General features: G+C 31.6%; 1 protein-coding gene across 1 annotated transcript; it reads left to right on the top strand.

Moving 5' to 3' along the window:
- The first annotated feature begins 4,906 nt into the window (after window positions 1-4,906).
- On the top strand, window positions 4,907-21,504 carry LOC139505384 (LIM homeobox transcription factor 1-alpha-like). Its single transcript, XM_071295003.1, has 8 exons — window positions 4,907-5,091; window positions 13,200-13,417; window positions 13,895-14,031; window positions 14,505-14,582; window positions 16,460-16,580; window positions 17,606-17,641; window positions 18,374-18,448; window positions 19,654-21,504. Exons 1-8 carry the CDS (start codon window positions 4,907-4,909, stop codon window positions 19,836-19,838), a joined length of 1,035 nt encoding a protein of 344 aa, XP_071151104.1. The 3' UTR covers window positions 19,839-21,504.
- The last annotated feature ends 1,506 nt before the right edge of the window (window positions 21,505-23,010 follow it).

Raw genomic sequence — 23,010 nt, 5'->3', positions numbered from 1 at the left:
ATTGTGAAATCTACAAAGCTGGAAAAATAATATATTTTTAAAGGAAGTGTCCTTTCCGTTTTTATGGTTATTTGGTTTGATTAACTGCTTCTTACTGTAAAGACTCATAATAATTAAGCACACAACTCATTCGATATAAATCCGAAAAAAATAGTACACGCACGGCGAATATTCATATATAAGCTAAAATAAACAAAAACGATAATATCATGTTGATGAAAAATCCAAACGTAAGGTTTAATAATTTATAGAGAATAAAACCACATTTAAATTTACTTAACACAGTTGAATAAAAAGTAACAAACTCTGTGGATTTTTTTTTTTAATTTTTGATTTTCCTAAATCATACTAATACTTATTTTGAAATAAGTACTCCTACAACATGTTTTTGGTACATATTCAATACAAAAAGATCAAATGTGTTTACACCATTAAAGTTATATTAAAAAGTTTCCGTACTAACTTTACTAGCTACGAACACACTACTTAACCCTTCCAAGCATCGGTGGTGGTAACCCAGCAAACAAATTCCGTAAAACATTTAATTACACGACTGATTACAATTGTATAAAGGTAAATATTTTCACGCATATGTTTTACTTTGAAGTGATGATGACTTGCAAATGAAATGCTTACTGTTTCGCATGATACAAATCGTCTTATTCCAAATAATCAAACAATATCCGCTACAGATGCAAGAATATGGATCATGAAGTGCAAAATATTTAAATTCCCCTTTCTTACTATTTTCATGATGGGATTAAGAGATGAATTTACGGTATTACGTATCGTATCTATGTCACATATGATAAGTATATAATAGTGTGTGTGTGTCTATTAAAAAGAAGATGTGGTATAATTGCCAATGAGACAACTCTCCACAAGAGACCAAATGAAACATAAATTAACAACTATAGGTCACCGTACGGCCTTTAACAAGGAACAAAACCCATACTGCTGTATATTTACAAAATTGCATCCAGCACTGTACTATGAGCCAATGCTTCTGTAAAACTTCGTTTAGTGTGTCCTGCTACCAATCGGCAACTAGGTTTACTGGGCTCTCGCTAAGCAAATAATGTCTTTATTATAGACTTGCGACGCAGAATATTATGTGAGTGAGAGAGATAGTGCGTGTACTATTTTCTCGGATTTATATCGAATGAGTTGTGTGCTCTATCAGTGTGAGTCTTTACAGAAAGACATATTTGTTCCGGTTTAATATCAAAGTTTCTAAATATTTCATACTTGCATAGAATAACCTAAGCGTAGAATAACCTGTGTATGAACCTAAATATAAAATAAAACTTGTCATTAATTTCAAATAACATGTAATCACAGAAGTCTGTAAGACAGTGATAATTTGTACAATTGATCCAAATGTATTCTTCATAATTCATAACATTTTACAATTCATCCTAATCATACTAACCTGCGATAACACCACATCAAATCGCCATCAGTACACGTGCGATGTGACAAATAACATTGTCGTCTGCGTCATGACAGTTTTCGTCGGTAATGCGTTTAATGCAATGGTCATTTTGACACTCCCCTCAAGTAGTGGCATTAGAGATAAATCTTTAAGAGCGATAATCGTGCGAATTGTGGCACGTGCATTGTCGGGCGTTATTGTATTTGCAAACTCATGCAGGTTTAAATTATGCTAATAAAACTGACTAAGATTCGTCACGTGTTGTTATTTTCAAAAGTAGATTTACTGAAATTCATGGGGCTATGAAAAATCTTTGTCAGAATTTTGACATGGTTTTGAGTGCATGATAGGCACTTGAGAATTGATTAGCTATTAAGAGGGAACGTCACTCAGAGGTTCAATATTGTTTATGACAAATGCCCTGAGTTATACATTTGTACTTGTGATAATTAGATAGTTAAAAAGTTTCGAGAACCTTTTATCGATTGTTCATTTCAAATAATAGCCTTCAAATCTCTTATTTTTATTTCATATGTTTATAGCACTATTTTTTCCATGATTTTTTGCTATATTGTTTAAATTTTACATTTAATATACGACAGTAATTTTGTCGGGTGTTCTGTCAGACTGAGCATCTAAATAGATTGTCGTACAGTTGTGCTTTATTTTGTGTTTCTTTTTCTTCTGCTGGGATAACTAATTAGACTGTATGTTAACTATAAATTACTGAATTAACACAGAAAACCGCGTGATCTATTTGTACTGTAATTTAGAATTGTGGAGAAGCAGACGATAACCCAAACAACCGATGTTTATGACCGTTCTCAATTATTTTTACATATTTCAGTCGTCTTTGATATAAATATTGTTGAATTCATACCCTTTTCAGAACGGTGATTATTCGAATCTCACAGTTCGTAGCAAATGTCATGACAACCCAAAAGCAGTGTACCCAAGTTCCGAGGTAATTTTCATCTCGGAGCAATCGCGTTGCCTGGGAGTTGATAATCGTCGACGGAAGCTCGCCGCGACTCATACACTTCACTCTTTACCTTTTACAGTGAATAAACTTGGATATTATTCTCATATTATCACAAAATCATGAACTGAACTTTGAAAAATTATGACCACACAAGGTGAAAAGAAAAAGTTTTTTGATCTTCACAACTGCAGAAGTGTCAATATTTTGGTGCGCAGTGAAGAATACGAGGAGGTGTTCCCGTTAGCTGGGTGGTGTCCGTTTGAAAATTCATAATATTTAATCAGTCTTATGCAACGTAATGCTTCAATTATTCGAGGAAAATATTCGTTTTGTATAGCATCTAATCATCTATAACCTTATTATGCATCTACATGGATCATTAGGGGAATAACTGTCTCACGATATTTTATTCCTTTTCAATAAACAAAAATTACGTTTTAATGACGTTATACAGCCTCGCAAATCTCTAAAATTCACAACTTATTTTAAGTGCATACAGTTGTACTTGATACACTGTTTCACCCTATGTTCTTACCTCACAAATGCTAAAAAGAGACTACAAGATGAAAATTTTAGTGGTTTGTTGAAAATAAAGGCGCTTTGCTGAAATCACTCAACTTACTCTGACTTTTTGAGATTTCAAGATTTTCAATACCTTAATAATAAAAACCACAATAGTTCGTTTGATAATATACATGTACCCCATCCCTACACCGGCTCATTTCTGCTGTAACGTACTGACAAAGAAAAAGGAATATTACCATATATCTCGTTTAGAGAATATAAAGTAATTTTAAAATTCGGACACAAAATACATCTTTTCTCACTATTTTTTTTTGAGAGACTTGTAGATCTACAATAGCTTGTTTTAAAGATATTACATTGGCTGATTCTCTACTGTAGATATTTCTAAAAAAATTGTTCCTCTAATTTTTGTTTCCCAAAAAAAAGAAGGATTGAATACAAGTGTTTTCGCTTAATTCCTTGTTTTTGTTTTCTGAAATCATGAAAATAATTGAAATTGTAAAACCGTATGACGCATTGACAAATCAAAGTTTGGAATAAAATCCAATCTTTTTGATTTTTTGGTTCTGTTTAATATGCTTTGTTTTAGCGTTCTTCTTTGTTTGTTCTTGTCATTGTATATATTTTTCTTTTGGTTATTGTCTTTTTCAAAACGTTCTAGTTGGACTTTGGAATTCTTGTGACATTGTTGAATGATTTGCATGCTCTCTTGCAGGTCATCGTGTCTTGGATGCAAAGCTGTTGCATAGTTGATTACTTTTTTCTCACATTTAAAGCATAAACGATTTCTAAGTTCAATCAATTCAATTTGATAATTCTCAATAAACCTTGAAATAACTTATCAAGGTTGGGCAAGCAGTGCAATATCTTTTCTTGTGATTTTTAATTTAGAGATCTCACACTAATTTTACATTATGTAAAACTGACCAACCAAAAATGTGTTCTCGTTAAATCACGGTCACTTCTCGCGATGTTAAGGATAATCCCTTTGTTATTGTTTGTTTATTTTTGACGTGTCATGAAGAGCACCTTGTAATCTTTGACGTCCACATTTTAAGCTTTTTATTTCATGTTCTGTTGATAAACAATTTGTTTTAAGGCTTCTTTTGGACAATTTAAGCCTTAATTTCTTTGTTTGTTTATGGGAATTCGATTTTCACATTTTTAAATCAGTATACTGTAACTGTTAATATTATATATTTCAAAAAAAATTTTGTACTATGATTTCATTTTTTTTTAAAGTTCAAATGTGATAATAGAATGAATTGTTCATTTCATTTTTAAGACGCCAAAATTTGCGACAGTGGAAATATTAAGATGCATTCCAAAATACAAATTAAAGAAATCAATAAGAGACATTTATCAAAAATGAAATAAAGTAAAAGAAATGGTTTCTTTTTCCCTTTCTCTCTCTCTTAAAAATCAGCAAACTAGTTGAATTAAACAATCAGGAAAGAAGCTATAATTAAATGGACAAAAAAAATGTTTGAACGTATCATAAGTAAATGGAACTGCCTTTAATTTCGGAGCATAAAAACTTTAGATAATTTTTTTTCCATAAAATGTTTCAAAACAAATTTGGTTTTGAAATTTTGAAAATTTTAAGGATAAAATTTTAAGGATAAGCAAAAATTACTGAAATTCCATCCTTGCCAAACAAACAGCATTTAATTTACATCTAGAACAATTTCTAAAAAAGAAACAATTGTCCGCTAGGTTTTTAAGAACAGTGTATAACAAGAACCAGATTCAAGGTCAGTGGCTATGTGGTGAAACAACCGAAAAAGGCGTTGTATTATGATGAAACGACACTTAACATTTACTTTATAGAAATACAAATTCATAGTTAATATAGCCGCTAAATAAATACACGTTGATGCAAAATTCGAGAAACAGTAAGAAGGAACGGGTGTTGAATTTCATAAATTTTAACATGTGTGTTTTTTTTCTTGTTTTTCAGAGGAATGCCGGCAGCACACAAAGAGATCTGTCCAGGATGTCAACATCCAATCGAAGATAGATTTTTGATGAAACTTATGGACTGTTATTGGCACGAACAATGTGTACGCTGTTGTATGTGTCAGATGGCTCTTACGAATTCATGCTTTTCAAGAAACCGAAAGCTCTATTGTAAAGTTGATTACCAAAAGTAAGGAACATTTAAATATTTTATTTTTACCAATATTCATTCAATTCCATATATATTTCAGTCAAATTTCTATAAGCTGTCGCTAGTAAACTGAGAGTATGTCCCATATGACCCACTTTGTCTGTCTTGTCGTCTGTTAGTTAAGGGAGCAACCATTTAACTTTAAGGGGGTTTGTTTTTTGTCATCTGCTTGGCCAGATTTTTTTTAATCAAATTCGGAATCAGAATATTATTTTTTTTAAATAAAAAAAACCCGTAAGGTATTACCGAAAAACCCTATTTTGAACTTTAACAATTTGATTAAAACTTAACAGAAGAACGATTCGTGGACGGCAGCTTGTTAATGTCACAGGCAAAAGAGAAACTTTCCCGCTCATATTCTGGTCTTTTAAAAAGTTAAAACATGCATAAGGAAGTACACCACTAATTCATGGTCCTATTGCTTTCTATGTTTTATTCCTCCGTTTCAAGCAGGCACACCTCTTTTGTTTTAAGTTCAAATAAAGTGGCAATCATTGCATTTCAAAGCAACACGTTATGGTGTCTTGTACTGAAAAAAATCAACATACCTTTAAAGGCATATAAGAAAGAACTGGTTCCCGGAACTTCGGATGTACCAAAACAGGTACTTCAGATCAGACAAACAGACAAAATTTACCCTCTTTTTGAAATTTGGTGCAGTTTTTTTAATATTCAAAATTAAAAGTCCAAAAGTGTTCTACAATGATCACCAGTCCTTATGCTTTCATTTGATACCAAAAATACCTAAATATTCTACATATTTTGAAAGTAACACTCATGAGTAGGAACTTTTTTTTGTTAAATATGTACTACTTTCTGGTATGTGCTTTCTGGCTAGGCCTGAATTATTGGTGTTACACCATAAGCAGACACGTAATAACACACAAAAATATGCTGAATAACAAGAACATTAATGTTACATGTGTAACTATCGAATCTATGAAAAATTTAATGATAGTTATGCGAAATGTCTGAAACCCAAAACTTTGAAAGGACTAGACAAAATAATAATACTGCTCTACATACAAATTACAGATGATAGTTTCAATAATTATATGGGCGATTTGAAGACTACGTTTGAAAATATAATTGATTATTGGTAGAAAAATAATTTATTTGTCGATTCTTTTCCAAGACTCACTCAAACTGTCGTTCTAACCATTCCATTTTACGACATTTTGCTACAGCTTGGAATATCTGATTGTTTTTATACGCATAATGTTGCCATTTTTATTCAATTTTGATGTTGATTAATCACAAAAAGTCAAATAACAAACTCTGCAAGCGACGTTGACATGATTTCATAGCAATTTCCCTGTCAACGCTGCTAACAGCCTCCTACGATACCAACGATTCAAACGTCACGGTAACCCAGACTAAGAAGTAATGTTTGCCGATTCAATTAAAGGTTTGGTGTATGATCTGAGAACAAATTGTACGAACTATGTTTGTAACAAGTTAGAGTAATTGTTTGGGAATTTATTAATGTTAATAAGGGCAAATTTGGCACGCGACATCTGGTAAAAGTTATTAAACTGCTTTATCGACGTATTGCATAAATCCCGGAATCTCTGTTGGGACGCCATCGATTAAAAATTACCGGATATCAAAACCTCTATCAACAAATTATCTTTCAGCCAATAAATCGGTTTACTGTAAGAGATATTCAGTGAAAATTATTAAGCTGCGCATTTTTATATCTAAGGAAATGATAGCTAGTCAATATCTAAATATTGAAAGGGCTCGAAACTAATGTTTCTTTAAACCAATGTATATATGATCAATTTTTAATAAAATTAACATGAAGAGTTAAGTAAATGGTCATAAAAATGACACCGTCCTATTGGTTTATGCAGACCCTATTCGTGAAAGTGACCTGATACTTTAATAACGAATTTGTTCTGTAATGATACGTTTTACTCTTCAAATAATGCAATTTTTAACACATGGACTTCCGTGAATTTCATTAACATGTATTTGCTGAGGCTTCTGTCGTAATCTATACCCGTTCGTAGACCACCCGATGAATAACAGTTAAATTAAATTCAATATGTTACAGCTAATTTGATAATCAATTTCTTTCAATTTTGTTGTGTAGCACTAAGGGTATTGAAAAGTGAAGAAAAAACACACGATAGTAAGGTTTCTAGCAATAAACCGTATGATAAGTCATATTATGTGTACGCATCACGATGCAAACATATATATCGGTCCGGGCGCATTGCATTTGCGCCACTTTTAGAAAAATCCAATCCTTCATTTTCGCCACAAGGCTATATTTCATTTGCGCCACAAGGTTATATTTCACTTGCGCCACAAGGTTATATTTCACTTGCGCCACAAGGTTATATTTTATTTGCGCCACAAGGTTATATTTCATTTGCGCCAAAAAATAAAAACTTCATTTGCTCCATTTCACATATAAGACAGGTTTTCTTCATGATATCTGGTACTGAGGTAAAATTTATTTCATACTCGGTTCATTTTTTAAAAATCTTTCAAAATTGATTCCAAATTTCAAACTTCCCAGCTGTTAGTGTGTGTTTTGTGGTTATAAAAACTTTATGTCGTAAATTTGAACAAGTAACTTAGTAATAGACGCAAAATTGGCATTTTTATAGATTTTGGTAAAACTTTATGTATTGATTAAAAATAACAAACCTAAGATAATTTCGAACAAAAACCAAAATTCTAGTTTGATTAAAATATCTTTTTAGTCTTTGAAATACAATGTATTCATTTTGGCTAAGAATGTCGTTGGTACGACTATTTTCGGACAACATGTTAAAGTAGTGTTATGGAATCAAAATCTAAGAAAAAAAGAGCAATGCTAAATAAACCCCTGCATATTAAAGGTTTTTATTTTATATTATACATAAAATGGTTGAAAAACCTATTAAAGTATTATAAGACTCCTTACTTTGAGCATCTTTTCCCTATTCTTGTTATCTTTCTGATGCGGACACTGTCCGTGTATCATTTACAGAGTAGTTGGTTTAAAACTTACCTTTTTCGGATAAATACAAATGATTTCGATATTTTTGACAACGTGTATATTGCATATGGGAGTATGTATTTTACCAAATGGACTTCTGTGCTTATCATTTTCATGCATTAGCTAAGTCACTCGGTAATCTGCTCCTGTAAGGAGACTACCCGATAAATAACTGTTAATTCAGTATGCTACAACTAATGGTCACAAATGTCTGCCATTTTTGGTTTTCGTAATTCGTAGATATAGGAAGATGTGTTATGAGTGCCAATGAGACAACCCTCCATCCAAATAACAATTTATAAAAGTTAATCATTATAGGTCAAAGTACGGTCTTCAACATGGAACCTTGGCTCAAACCGAAAAGCTATAAAGGACCTAAAAATAAATATTAGTGTAAAACCATTCAAACGGGAAAACCAACGGTCTAATCCATATAAAAAAACAACAACTACTGAACATCAGATTCCTGACTTAGAACAGGTGCAAATAATTGAAAAAAATGGGTTTAAACGTTTTAATGGTACCAAACATTCACCCGGCTTATTTGAAACCATAGTGTAACATCACAACGTAGAAAGACATACTATAAAATATCAATTGGAATGGCTTTACTCAATAAAAAGACGTATACAGTAACACAAATGAACATATACTGAACGAATAAATTTGATCTATGATACAATGTAAATACAAAGTAAAAAAAAATAAGTGATGAATAATTAAAGTTAGTAAAAGTATTATACCGCTGTGAAATGCTAAACAATTTCAGAAAAACATCAACTTTGAAAAAAAAATATACATTAGGCTGTTAGTTGTCCTCAATTGAACTGATTCATATTCCCAATGTCGGGGCTTTTATAGCCTACTACTAGTATATCATATGAATTTTTTTTCGTTGTTGAAGGCCGTACGGTTGCCTTTAATTGTTAACATCCACTTTATTTGAAATTTGGTGGATAGTTGTCTCATTGGCAATCCTACTACATGTCCTTATTTTTATATTTAAGTTTAAGAGAGATATTTTAAGAAGATTGTGTTACACGACTATTATGTCATTATATGACAGGAATTTCGACGCTTGTACAATATCTGATATTGTCCTTGACGAGGATCTTAATTGGTTTTATTACAAAATAGCAAATAATTTGCCAAACATATTTATTTAACATAGACAAAATACGGGCAAAAATAATTAAAGAATAAAAATTAGAAAATAGCGGAGTTGTAAAAAGTAAAGAATAATAAAAAAAAATGAGAAAAATGGTAAAAAAAATTATTAATAAAGAAACGAAGACAACCCATCCGCACCATCCTTCATTATTCTTAAGACTAAAAATATCGTTTTCAAGATTTTATATTATTCATCTTTTAATTAAAGGTGTATTACCTGTTTTCCATTGTTGTTTTAATTTGAATAATTCTCGAATCAATTGGTATTTCTATAATTAATCTTAGTACATTACCGGTTTATTCATTTAATATTTCTACCTCTTTCTTTTTTGCATGTCTTTATAACTTAAACAACGTCGGATTACTTAACTCTTCCACTCCGTCTTTGTTCTCACTCGATTAATAATGGAGAATTGGGAAAACGGTATAAAAAATGTTTAATAAATTCTAGAGGTTCTGAAGGCCTGAAGAAAAATAGTCGCAATATTGAAGAAGCATATTGGATTCTTTTCGTCTTGGCTTTTGTTACTTGAGTCTTAATTGTTTTTTTCCTAGAATATATTAAGACCGGGAATCATTCGACAATTTTAAATTATGATACACAGAAATCAAAATAGATTGTTTTAAAAGCTAGAGGTCATTGGCAGATTTTTTTTTAATATAGGAAACCACACTTTATCATCATCCACATAGATTTTCATGTTAGGGTATGACTATTTGTATTTTTGAGTTTTTCGCTATTATAGGATAACAATAAAGACGTATAAGACTAGATTCCCCTTTCAGACTGGCTGAATAAAAAGGAATGTGTGTAATGTTTATGGTAAACTGGTCAGAATTTAAGTTATAGATATTTCATTTTCTTTAATTTAGTTTTATTGTGTATTGTAAATAATATCATAGTTGTTCCGAAAATTCCCGGCTTACTCACGAGGCGCGAGTCGAGTAGTTTGCTTTGATATGATATTGGTTAATGTCATTTATACTTAAGTATGGCTTCATAGGTTTGAAACGACAATATAGGTTAAATTTCAGTTAAAATGGCTACTTAAGGTGGTACCTAACACTACAGGGAGATAACTCTGTAAAGTCAGCTAAACGTTTTAATTACGTTGTGTTGTAAAAGGAATATTAAGCTTCTCAATGATCAAAATTGGTCTTTGTCAAACTGCTATATAACCAGTGTAATTTTTCAGACAAAACGGTTGGTTCAAAATTTTTTAAATTTTTATATTTTTGTTAAAGGGTTAAAGTGAATACTTTGACAAAATTTTATGAAAATTAAACGAGCCAAATTAATTTTAGTGAAAGTGTTGGGTACCACCTTAAGTTATTATGCGTATCATCTGTTACGTCTGACACGCATCTTTTTGACGTTTTGTCCTTATTTTAGACTATAGTAAAATATGATAAAACAAATTGTATTTTTTCCGGAATAGTATTTACATGTCTAGTCTATGGATATAAGTTTTATATAACTTAACTGTTATGATTTTATATAAGAAAAAGAAAAAAAACCTGTTTATTAGTGTGGACGGTATTGACGCAATAACGTGGGTAACGTCTGCATAAAGACAAACATCGTAGGATGACAAACAGGTGACACAATCGTGAAATAACTACTCCGTTCCGTATATTGCAACCAACAAACAAACTGTGAACTATTCAATGAAGCTCACTGTGATAATCGATATTATAAAACAAAATAATTAGTGTATTTTTTTTTTAACAACCTCAAAATGTCAAGTTAAGCCACATACAAATGTACTATACATATTCACGTACACCGGTATAGTCAAGGTTTCTGTACAGCAAACGAAACAATACTTTTTCATTAAAATTGGAAGTGATAAATTGTGTATGCAATTTTTTTTTCGAGTTAAGTTTTGAATTCTACTTGCAAATACCCAGATTTCAATTGCGTATCTATTGGAAAGATTAATTTCACTACATTCAAATACATTGGGCTTCGAAAGGCAAACCAAACAAGTCACAGGAATTAAATTTTATCTTGTGCTTTAAGTTGATACATTTGGTTCACTTATTGTTTTATTTTATCATTTATTACATGTACAAAGAATTGTGCGAATGAAGTTCAAATTACAATTTACCTTAAATATTGTTTTAAAATTTCAAGAAATATTCTCTAGTAAATTTTTCACTTATGTAAATGGGCAGTGTTATTTAGTACTTTCGTATTAAGGTGGTTTTCCTGTGAAGATGAAAATTATTCGTGAGATTAGGTTGACTCAATCTATTAAATGACAGCTAAATTCACAGACCATAATGCTTTTTATTTAGTTAAATGTATATAACATGTTATCTAATTTGACGATTAAGCAAATACACCGTACCAAATCTCTGGCATACAAAGAATAAAAGTTAGAAACGAGATGCACCCTAAATTAGAGCACATTTATCTCTGAAACATAATTAGTCTTATTCACAAGTTTTAAGTCTTTTGAATAACATAATTCCTTCATTTTCCGTATCAAACACCTTAAAACTTGTCTCTATTACAAAACACGCTAATCCGTTCACGCCTTTTCACTGAAGAACAATGGCGGACATTGGAGTTTCCGGAACATTTGCAGGATTTCAATGGCTGATCATTACGACTCTGATTGTTCTTTTCTATGGCAGAAATAAATACTGCTTGAATTTGTTATTCACAGTTAGTTGATCGAACCATTTAGTATTGACAAAGAACAAAGAAAATTGTAGAAATCGGCTTACTTTAGCCTGATAAACAAGAACGAGAGCTTTTAGTTAGAAAAGTTACATTGAAAAGCTAGCAATAGATTCCTGCGATTTACTTCCGTTTTAGTGTTTCAGTGTGAGTAAAAAACGTTGTCTAAGCTATTCGTACGTTATAACTAAATGCAAAAATGATTCGGTCTCACATAAAAGCTTGATTGAAATTGCTTAATTTTCTAGAAACGCTTTCCAGTTCGTTAAGACTGCGGGCGTTCAGATCATTTGTACGTATTTTGTTGTTTTTGAATTTTTATTTTTTTCTCTGTTATGGTAAATCTATTGCATCACGTCTTTTGATGTTCAAATGCAAATGAATAGAATTTGTGTGCTGTGGCTTAAATGATGCGAAATAGTTGTCATTGATTTTTTCACATCTCCAATAGTTTTTGAAAATAATAAAAGAATTAAAGCTTAATCGGTTAGCATAATTTGTCAAATTCAACGCCAGTCATTCATTAAATCCCTGAAAAGAGCAATCAGAGAGGTTAGAACGAGATCAGAGTTGTTCAGTCACTTGGAAACTGATACCATCAATTGGACCAAGAGGAACACAAAAGGGACTTTGACATGCTTTTAGTGGAATAGAAAAATACTATAACTCTTGAAAATCATGACAAGAATAATAGAAAACATAACAAGAAACGCAAATAATAATAAGTAAGGTATTGAATAACAGTCATTTTGTTTAAAGAAACAGTGTACTTTTTTTGCACTAAACACTCTGTTCAAATGAAAAATACAGGTCAGAAAAAAACTTTAAAATACTGTTTCATGTTGAACGATCTTATTCCCTGAAGTTTTGGTCAACTGGTATCGTTTTTTTTTTATTCTATGAACATGGGTGTTTCGATCAAACTAGCTATCGGACATTATTTTCGTTGTAAAACATAGGTGCAAGTTTGTCCATATTTTTAAGGTGGTAGGATTGCAAAAAAACTCAAGACAAACTATTAAATTGTAAAAATCGTGTGGACCTTTTCACAACATAACAGTGATAACATAGGTGTTTTATTCCGGGTGAATAAGAAGATGCAGACATTAGTATTTATAAGTCCATATGGTGTATTGCAACTTCGAATATTCGTCCATTTCCGACACATTATTCTATGCTGTTTTATGGTCATAGGTTTTATTATTTCTATAAACCTTGGTTTGTTAATTTCAGATTATTTCGTGGAGCGTGCAATGGTTGTGGGTTGCACATTTCTCCAAATGAACTAGTAATGAGAGCTCAAGGATACGTTTATCATCTACAGTGCTTCGTTTGTATAGAATGTGGTCAGCCATTACAAAGGGGAGATTACTTTGTCATTCGAGATGGTCAGCTCTTCTGTCGCCTGGACTTTGAAAAGGAATTCCATATGTATTCCATGAGTCCGAAAAGTAAGTTATGAAAACAAAATTCTGGTGATTGGAGAGTTTTTATACAACCTTTTTTTTTTGTTTAAATACTCAGTACATTAGAAGTGTATCATTTTATTAACTTATGTCTGGTTATCAATTCATTTCTAATCCGGCTTTATTGCCATTACACTATATATTTGAAGCACGCGACACAACATAACAAAATGAAAATAAACAATATCAACATGTGTATCATGATACTGGTTTAACGTTGCAGCTGAAATTTTAGTCCTCGCTGTCATGTGCAAAATCGATCCCGGTTTCAAATTCATGTCTTTAGATTAACTGCCCGTGTAAATCTTGAATTAGTGATCACAACTAAATTATAAATTCCATTTTTAATTTACATATACATCAAATCTCCTTAATAATATTATGTTTTTCTGTGCTGTGGAAAGTGTTAATTTACAGGTCATTTGCATACTATAAAATGAGTTAAAACAGGTTACATTTTAGGTGACGATAGCGATGATTATGATGACGGGGAAAGCGATGGAGGTAAACACCCCAAAAGACCACGAACAATTCTTACAACGAGTCAAAGAAGAAAGTTTAAATCAGCTTTTGAGATGAACCCCAAACCTTGTCGAAAAGTAAGATTTGTTTACAAATTAACATCGATAGAACAAACGATTAAATTCATTGAAAAGACCAATATGTACTCCTGATCTTAAAGATATAAAAGACATATTGTCCACTCGGTAATGTCGGTGTATAATGCACATTTCATACGGAACACATATTTTCATAATATGTTTGCCAAATCAGTTTTGATGGGTTAAAATAAATAATGATTACAGAAGTATGCTTTGTTTTCAATAGTCCGGTTTCATCATTGAGGGATCACAGACACGCTTCCCCTTTCCCTCTCGAAAGGATGTTTCGCTTCTTTATTTTAGTAAACTGAAAGTGTAAATTGATATATCTTACTTACTTAAATACTGATTAATATTCCTACATATCGATTCATTTTAGGTACTAATGAATATTTGAATTTTTTTTCTATACATAAAGTTAGTAACACATATTTTTTTATTAGAGTCTCAGCAATTTTTTTCTATTTTAGGTTAGGGAACAGCTAGCGGCAGAGACCGGTTTAAGTGTGCGTGTCGTTCAAGTGTGGTTTCAAAATCAACGTGCTAAGGTAAGAACAGATCACATATTTACATAGCTAAGCAGTAGTCTGTAAATAAACAGATTTGGATAAAATATTACATGTTTAGCATTTGAACATCCACAAAGTTTTGAAATGGGTTTTTAAAGTTAAATTATAGGTAGAAGGATAGCAAATTTTAATAGGAAATAGCACTTACCAAAAAGAATACATTGTAACAACCGAATAGAGTATCGATAGATTTGCTACATCTGGAGAGTGAAAAAAGCAGAAGAAAAAGACACCAATGGCGCAATCAAAAACCACCATAAAAGTTATAAAGTAAACAATGCCAAAAAAAGAAAACTACGATTATAAAAACAGCACTTCACATTTCATAAATTAATAAAAATAGAATCCAACCACTATGTTTTTTTTTTGAAGTAACAAGTAACAGAAATGTACTTCTCAATTCTACTACATTGTATAAACAACAATAGAAGTCGAGCATTTGTTTACATCACAGAAATGTACTTCTCAATTCTACTATAAACAACAATAGAGGTCGAGCATTTGTTAACATCATAGAAATGTACTTCTCAATTCTATGATAAGGGGATTGGTTTTGTACCTTCGGTCAACATGTCTACATCATAGTATCTAATGTGTTAATGCCATACTAACAAGTTTAAGGTCGCGACAATAGCACCATTGTAATTAATACTTACAAAATACCATCTGCATCTATGATTGTGTAACTCTTTCACAGTGTTTACATGTAGACATTGCCATTCGAAAAATTAACACTGGACTGCGTTTTCCACGCAAGCGATATGTGTGTACGTGTCTTACCCCAGCATAAAGTGGGCAGATCAAAAGTTGAAACATTCCTATTATAGAACATAAAAAACTAAAATGGGCCCCAATATCTTTGAAGTTCACCCTTGCCTAGGGAGTTGCAACCTTAGTTTTAGATGCGATATTTTGTGAATGATAATATGGTTAATTTTGTATTTAGTTTATGAATGTATGTTCTACCTCAGATATCGATTACCTTAGCTGTATTTGGCAAAACTTTTAGGAATTTTGGTCCTCAATGCTCTTTAACTTTGTACTTTATTTGGCCTTGAACATTAACTTTTTTATTCGAGCGCTTCTGGTGAGTCTTTTTGTAGACGAAACCCGCATCTGGCGCAGTTACAAAATGTCAATTCTATCTTAGCTTCCTTCTGGCAACCTATGATAAATTAATTGTTGTGTAATCTCTCTTTGGTGAGCAAGAGAGAAGGGTATAACCAAGATTGTGCATAGAACGTGGCATGTCGGATATTTATTTATTTCCCGTCAACTAGAAACAGAAACCACAATGAATTTACATATTAATACATGACGTAACATTTCAGAGAAGACATATTTTAAACACAGACAGTTATCAACTTTGAGAAAATAAAATATGTTTGAAATAAAGTTTAAGAAATATTTTGAAGAATTTTAAAAGTAAAACAAAACTGGGCAAGAACAGTACTTATTAAAGAAAATGACTGTGAAAATTGAGCAATGAATGTACTTTAAAAATTACGAACGATCTAAACCTTTTATTTGTGTAAATGTAAATACCATCTCTGTAAAGTGTAAATATAAAAACAAGGAGATAACTACCTAGCAGATATATAGATATAGGCAGATGTGGTATGAGTGCAAATGAGTCAACTCTCCATCCTAGTAACAATTTATAAAAATAAACCATTATAGGTCATTATAGGTCAAGGTACTGCCTTCAACAGAGAGCCTTGGCTCACACCGAACAGCAAGCTATAAAGGGACCCAAAAATTATGTATATTTAAAGGACATATGAATTCCTGTCCTCCAAAAGATTACTGTATTTCTAGTCCTTTCAAAACTGATTAAAATTCTCTTTACAATTCAGGTTAAAAAGATTGCACGAAGACAAAGCCAAGACGGCAGTAGTGGTAAAGGCAATAAGAATAAAAATGGCGATTCAAAGAAAGAAAAATCGGACGGTTATAAAAGCGATGATAGTGATCCAGGTAAAGTATTCATGGGGAAATAATTTTTTATACCCAAAATTACTGTCTAAAATACAGCTATTGTACTGTGGGACAATCGAAATCTTAAAAAAACACGACAAGACCATGGAAAAAAAATTGACGAAAAGACAAAACAATAATAAAATAAAAAAAAGAGCATCACGAACACCACTAAAAAATGGAAAGTTGCTACGTAGTAGATAGACTCAAAACTCAGAATGGTACAAAACGTCATTTTAGTTCTTCATCTGTTCATGAAAAACAGAAGCCAACTACAACTTCGGACCTCATTTCAATGCTTAGATTATGTAGACAAACAGGGGAAACTTGTTTATAAGCACTTAAACCTCCACAAAACTATGTTAAATTCCCATCACACTAGACCAAGCACTTGAACCCCCACAAAACTATGTTAAATTCCCATCACACTAGACCAAGCACATTCCGCTACGATAGTAACACGTTCTAGTTACGATATTGTCACTCTTTTGCTACGTCTAATAAGACATTAGAACGACTTACATAATCTTAGTACACTTCTACCAAGACCTTCTCGATCGCATTACTATCTCAATACTAGTCTACTACGATCGAACTACAACTCCACTGCGTTGTCTCTGAAACCTTCTCCATTGGCTTTCCAATTGCATGTGACTTTTGCAATATGTTTCCAAAACGATGCTTCTACGCATCTAATACGACTAGTTTTACGAATATTTTAAGCATGTTCAAAGTTGGTCGTCGTGCCGGAAATCCATGACCACGACGACCTCGGTACGTCCTCACTGTGACCTTTCTAAGACTTCCAAAATGTTGCATGATGTAAAGCGGGATAGTGGTCCTAGTATGATTGGGGTATTATTGGCGATTACAGCCTTATAACAACTTAGTTAAAGAAGAAACTAAATGTGTGACATTTTAATAGTATTTGTAAAAAATATTATTAATTTCATTCTTAAAATTATCAATATTATTATTAATAGTCCCCTTTAATCCTTAAAACTATTTATTTTGATTTTTTTCAGATAGTAATGGTCGACTATGTGACGTAGATTCCATAGGTAAGAAACTCAAATTACAGGATAAAAGTTAACAAAAATATAGGGAACTGCATTTTTTTAACTACTGAAATATAAGTTTATAAGTGGAAACAGTACATCAAGATTGCAACACATGGGATAAATGTGCTTTAATTAAGAAATAAGCCAATTAATCACAAGTAGCGAACGAAAATTGATGACTATTTAGGTTTTAGCATGAAGTAATAAGGAGAATTAACTATTGTAAGAAATATAAGGCAATTCTTAAGTTTAGGTTTCTTAAATATAAGCAAAGGAAACATTTGGATTTGAAACAAGGAGATAGTAACCTACAAAAAAGTAGAATAACAAAAATATTAGAACTCAGAGGAAAATTCTAAACGGAAAGTCCCTAAGCAAATGGCAAAATAAAAGCTCAAACACATCAAACGAATGGATATCATCTCTCTTATTCCTGACTTAGTACATTGGTACAGGCATTATTTTTTTTTAAAGTAACACAAATACGGTCTCGAAATAACAGTCATTTGTCAACACTTTTTGATAAACTAAAAAATAATTTAATTTCTTGTACTTTATGTCATCATGCTCATATATTTTATAATTTGAAAGTAGCAATTTAAGAATATAAGACAAAAACAATAATATTATTTAGACTATTTTTAACATTGTTCAGACATTAAAATGAGATCGCTCAACTATAACAATGCCACTTCTTTTTTCTTAAATCTCAAATGTTTCATTTCATTTCAGTATCAATGAGTTCAGACAAACATCACCATGGTAACGCAGAACAAATATCACCATTGCCTGCCAGCGAATATCAGGGTAATTATATTAGATTTAATTTTGTCATGATTAAAAACTATGATAGTACACAAAAACTAATTTGTTGAATGATATTGAATCTTATTTCCTCTTAATTTGAATGAGATATATTTGCAACGTTATTGCTATGCATCAAAGAAATATGAAAAGAACACTTAAAAAGTAAAATCCCAAAAATACTGAACTCAGAGGAAAATCTAATCGGAAAGTCCGTAATCACATGGCAAAATCAAATGGCAAAACACATAAAAAACGAATGGACAAGAACTGTCATATTCCTTGTAGAAAATGTAGAAAATGGTGGATTGAACCTGGTTTTTAAGCGCTAAACCTCTCACTTTGATGACAGTCTCATCAAATTCCGTTATATTTACAATGATTCGTGAACTTAACAGACATAATAAATAAAACAGTCAAAATATGGGTACCGCAGTCATTATCGTGTAACAATTTTAAAAGGAACAATTTAACAGAACACAAAATCATTTATCTACAAACACATTCATTGATTCGTTATAAATTGTATGCGTACGACGCGGTTTACTTGAATTACCATCATCAGAAATGCCAAAGAATGTATAGGTACCGAAGCACGTGAAGATCTATATGGCCAAAAAGGACATGAAAATATAATATCCAATAGATATAGGAAGATGTGGCATGAGTGATAATCAGACCACTTTCCATCCAATTCCATCAAAAAAGTGAAGTCACAAAAATAGATCAACATTGCATGAGGGAGCTGGAACCTTAGTTTTTTGTCAAAAATTTATTATAAATTCATAAACGGAAAATTAAAAAGAGATTGTTATGGTATTACTCACGTAAGTGTCGAAGTACTGACTACGAAGCTGGAGATAATCGGGGGGGGGGGGGGGGGGGGGGGGGCTACTAGTATTAGACCATCAAAAAATAGTGTAACATGTTTATTAGGTATGCTAACAAATATATGATCGGGGGTATTTTTCAAACGGCACGGGTTGCTTTCATTCGATATGGGTTGCTTTCATTCGCAATGAAAACAAATCACAGTATGAAATGGTTCATCCTTCAGTCGGTAGAAGATCAGAATTTGCATGAATTAAACACTTACTGTAAATATAACAGAATTAAACCAGATAGGTGAGATATATTTTGCTAAGCATGAAAGGAAAAACAATTCAATCTATTCTCTTGAATAAAACTACATTATTTTTTCATTTTAGAATCAAGATTTGACGAAATGGACGATTCGAGGAGTGTACGGCAAGCAATGGAGGACAATATCAATTGCATCGATCAAATGTTCATGACCGATTCCCATGGACATTCGGCTATGGATACCGGCAATGTCTTAAATCCTATTGACAAACTGTATTCAATGCAAAACTCTTATTTTAGTGTGGAATGATATGGAACTGTGATAAGATATATTATTTGTATGTTTGGTAAAAGAAGATACATGTAGTTGACTTCCGAGTTAATTAATATTTTAAAAAAATATGATTCTATAGGTTATTATAGAACTGGGGGTATTTATTCAGCAATATATAATTATCTTGATATTAATGTGCAATTATGTGATATATTCTGTCTCAAAAGGATTGTACGTACTTTTAATGTTTGTACCCCAAAAAGTTAAAATTACGTCACGTCATTGGTTGAATTCCAATTGTTTAAGACTGTAAGCCAATTACAATGTTTTTGGTTTCCGCTTTTAGAAATATTATACATTGTGTGTATGTACTAGCCTAAAGATTTGTGCAACTATACTGATAACCTATATATACGAATAAGTCGAAATAATATCGTATCGAAATAAAAGTAGTTCGGCATTGCAAGTAGTTGTCGTCAGTGTCCATGTTTTTTCTTCTTAAAAATCAGGTAGTACTATTTAAATGTATAATTTTGTACCTAATTAGCGTACTAAACAAACGAAATTCAACCAATAACAACGTAACGTAATTTTCATTTTGGTGTAAGAACGAATAGAAGTGCCACTTTCAATAGTTTTCTTTTCCAATGTTTCAAAACAGTAATTTTTCAGAAGATGTTTTTTTGTTCATTCTTGGTATTCCGCGTAGCTTTCTCACAAAATAAGCCAGACTAGTAAATTGATATAAAGAAATTAATTTATTATTCTGTACCATGTGCTAAAATATTTAAGTGTAGACTCCAGAGGTATTTTGACCATTCTTGAGATTTGTATGTACCCGTTTACATTAAATTTGAAGCATAAAACAATAACGTTTCTTTAATTGCTGTTTTGATAAAAAGACTATTTGTTTTGGGTTTATTAGAAGCTAAGCTTAAAAAACATTCTAGCATGCAAGTTTGTATTTCATCATCTCAGATCATTTTAATCATAAAAGTATTTACGTAAAATGCTTTCAAACATCTGGCTATGATGAAGATAGATTCAGATGTCATCTTCGGACGTAGCGAAAATTGTTTGTCTATCTTAAAAATGAAATAAGAAATACATTACTGCGTTTTCTTTTTATGATTTTGAACATTGCCCTTCCTTTTTAATAGATGTTTTCGCCGCTGTTACTGCCACCGTTTCCGCCAATGTGTCTGTTTCTATACTACATTGAATTTATTTGAGAATGAACAAATCAATTTTCATGAACATTTTCTCATTCCTGAAAGTTTGTTTTCTACGCATTTTCATTTTGTTTAATATTGTACATTCCAATAATAATTATGTTCTCCAACACAGACAAAAAACCGTAACCCCTTCCCTCTTTTGAATTAAAATGATTGCTGCCTGAACAATTTTTAAATATTTCATACTTTAAGGGAACAAGGATCTAGAAGGGTATACATGAGACAAAAATTCACAAGATATGTTCAGACGCTTCAGTGAGCTAACGGATCAATCATGTCATATATATCCAATATTTGCTTTTCAAAAACAACTTTTGTTTAGTATTTGACATTGAATTAAACCAATGACTTAATTTTGTATGGTTTGTTTTATTGTGTTGAAAAATAAAAATTATATTGTGCTTTATTTATTTTATATTGTTATACAAATGTTGTCACGAAAATTTGAATAAAGAATTGATATTTTAGTCTGCTTTTTGTGTTATTCCAAAGACCTTCATGATATCTTAAATGCATGAGTGCTATTTAGCAAAGACGTTATCGAAGAGTCATCACACATATTAAAAAATAATATGGTGATGAAAGATGCTCAGTTTAGATTGTCATTTTAAAATATTCATTATTATTTGGAGAAAGCACCTTTTATATCGTAATGAAAGTTTTAAAATATTACATGATCCTGTACGCGCTTGCGTGAAATGAAAGCATAAAGCATGAAACACTATATTTGTCTAATTAATCTTTTTAAAAAAAATCCATTCACATGCACAGTCGCTGAATAAGGAGTATCATTACATTAATCAAGGGTGCCGAAGGATAATATATTTAAACAAAATATAAAAAAAAGTCATGCAACAACACACGACAAAGACAATTCAGCCAGTAAAAACACAAATACAAATAAAAAAGTGATATTGAGTGTATATCGACAAACAGGCAGAAACGTTTATACAAGATACGTAGTCAATAAAGACTACACGGTACTGGATTTTCTCATTGTTAAAGGACGTACAGTTGCCTATAAATGCATTCACTTCATTTAAAGTTTGTTCGGTAGTTGTTTCATTGTCAATCTAAACACATCTCCTTATTTTCATAATAAAACCGAAAAAAAACATTGAAAGACCAACATGCTGTCAATTGACAAAACATACAGACAACCATTAACGGTTAGTTTATTCATAAATATATATATGGATATAAAAGAACAGACTTCCAATGTCTCCTGCGTTGCACATTTTTTATCTGTTTAAAGGATAATAAATAAATAAACCTATTTAGTTTGTTCTTTTAAATTCTTATAAATATCTCAAGAGAACGGAAGACAGGAGAGCAGATGCAATGCAATTTTCAATATGATTAAAATTTCAAAGGGACATAACTCTCAAAGCGAGAAAATGAGCGGACTGATTTATGAGCCAAAAAACTGACCACAACCATTGAATTACATGCTTTTGACTTGGTTAAGAATAAACATAATTGTGGTAAAGCTCACAAAAGAATCGAACCAAAGGTATTACTATTCCTATTCAATTAAAAGAAAGACATTATCATAATACACTTCTTGACTTTAGACAGGCACGTTGACATGTGTTAAACCTTTTCTTTTTGGTATTCAAGTGAACCCTCTCCCCTTTATGTCTGCTTATATCAACACGAACTAAATAGTTATACAGTCTTAACTTGTAGATTACTTGTAAACTAGTTACGGAAAAGTTTATTTAATACATGAGGGTAACATATTGACCTATCTTTGTCGCTTTACTTATGGGTTTTGTTTATGAAATTAATTGCTGAATACTTGTCAGAGCCATTATGCGTTTACACCTCAGTTGTCGAATGCGACATGAGATGGTGAACTATTTTGATCGATAAAAGTCCATACCAACACGCGAATTTTAAATAATGCATATCTTATTCGTCCGAATTGCCTTACGTCCTGTAAGCCTCTGGCAGAGATAAATGACTCTTCT

Source organism: Mytilus edulis, unplaced genomic scaffold, assembly GCF_963676685.1.
Source record: "Mytilus edulis unplaced genomic scaffold, xbMytEdul2.2 SCAFFOLD_232, whole genome shotgun sequence".
Classification (NCBI taxonomy): domain Eukaryota; kingdom Metazoa; phylum Mollusca; class Bivalvia; order Mytilida; family Mytilidae; genus Mytilus; species Mytilus edulis.
This window is presented reverse-complemented; position numbering and strand designations above follow the sequence as displayed.

Bases quoted from the DNA above. Each gene is read 5' to 3' on its own strand.
- LOC139505384 (XM_071295003.1), top strand. From the start codon at position 4,907: ATGCCGGCAGCACACAAAGAGATCTGTCCAGGATGTCAACATCCAATC. The intron at 14,583-16,459 runs GTAAGAACAGAT...TTTACAATTCAG, and splicing joins TTCAAAATCAACGTGCTAAG to GTTAAAAAGATTGCACGAAG. The intron at 17,642-18,373 runs GTAAGAAACTCA...ATTTCATTTCAG, and splicing joins ATGTGACGTAGATTCCATAG to TATCAATGAGTTCAGACAAA.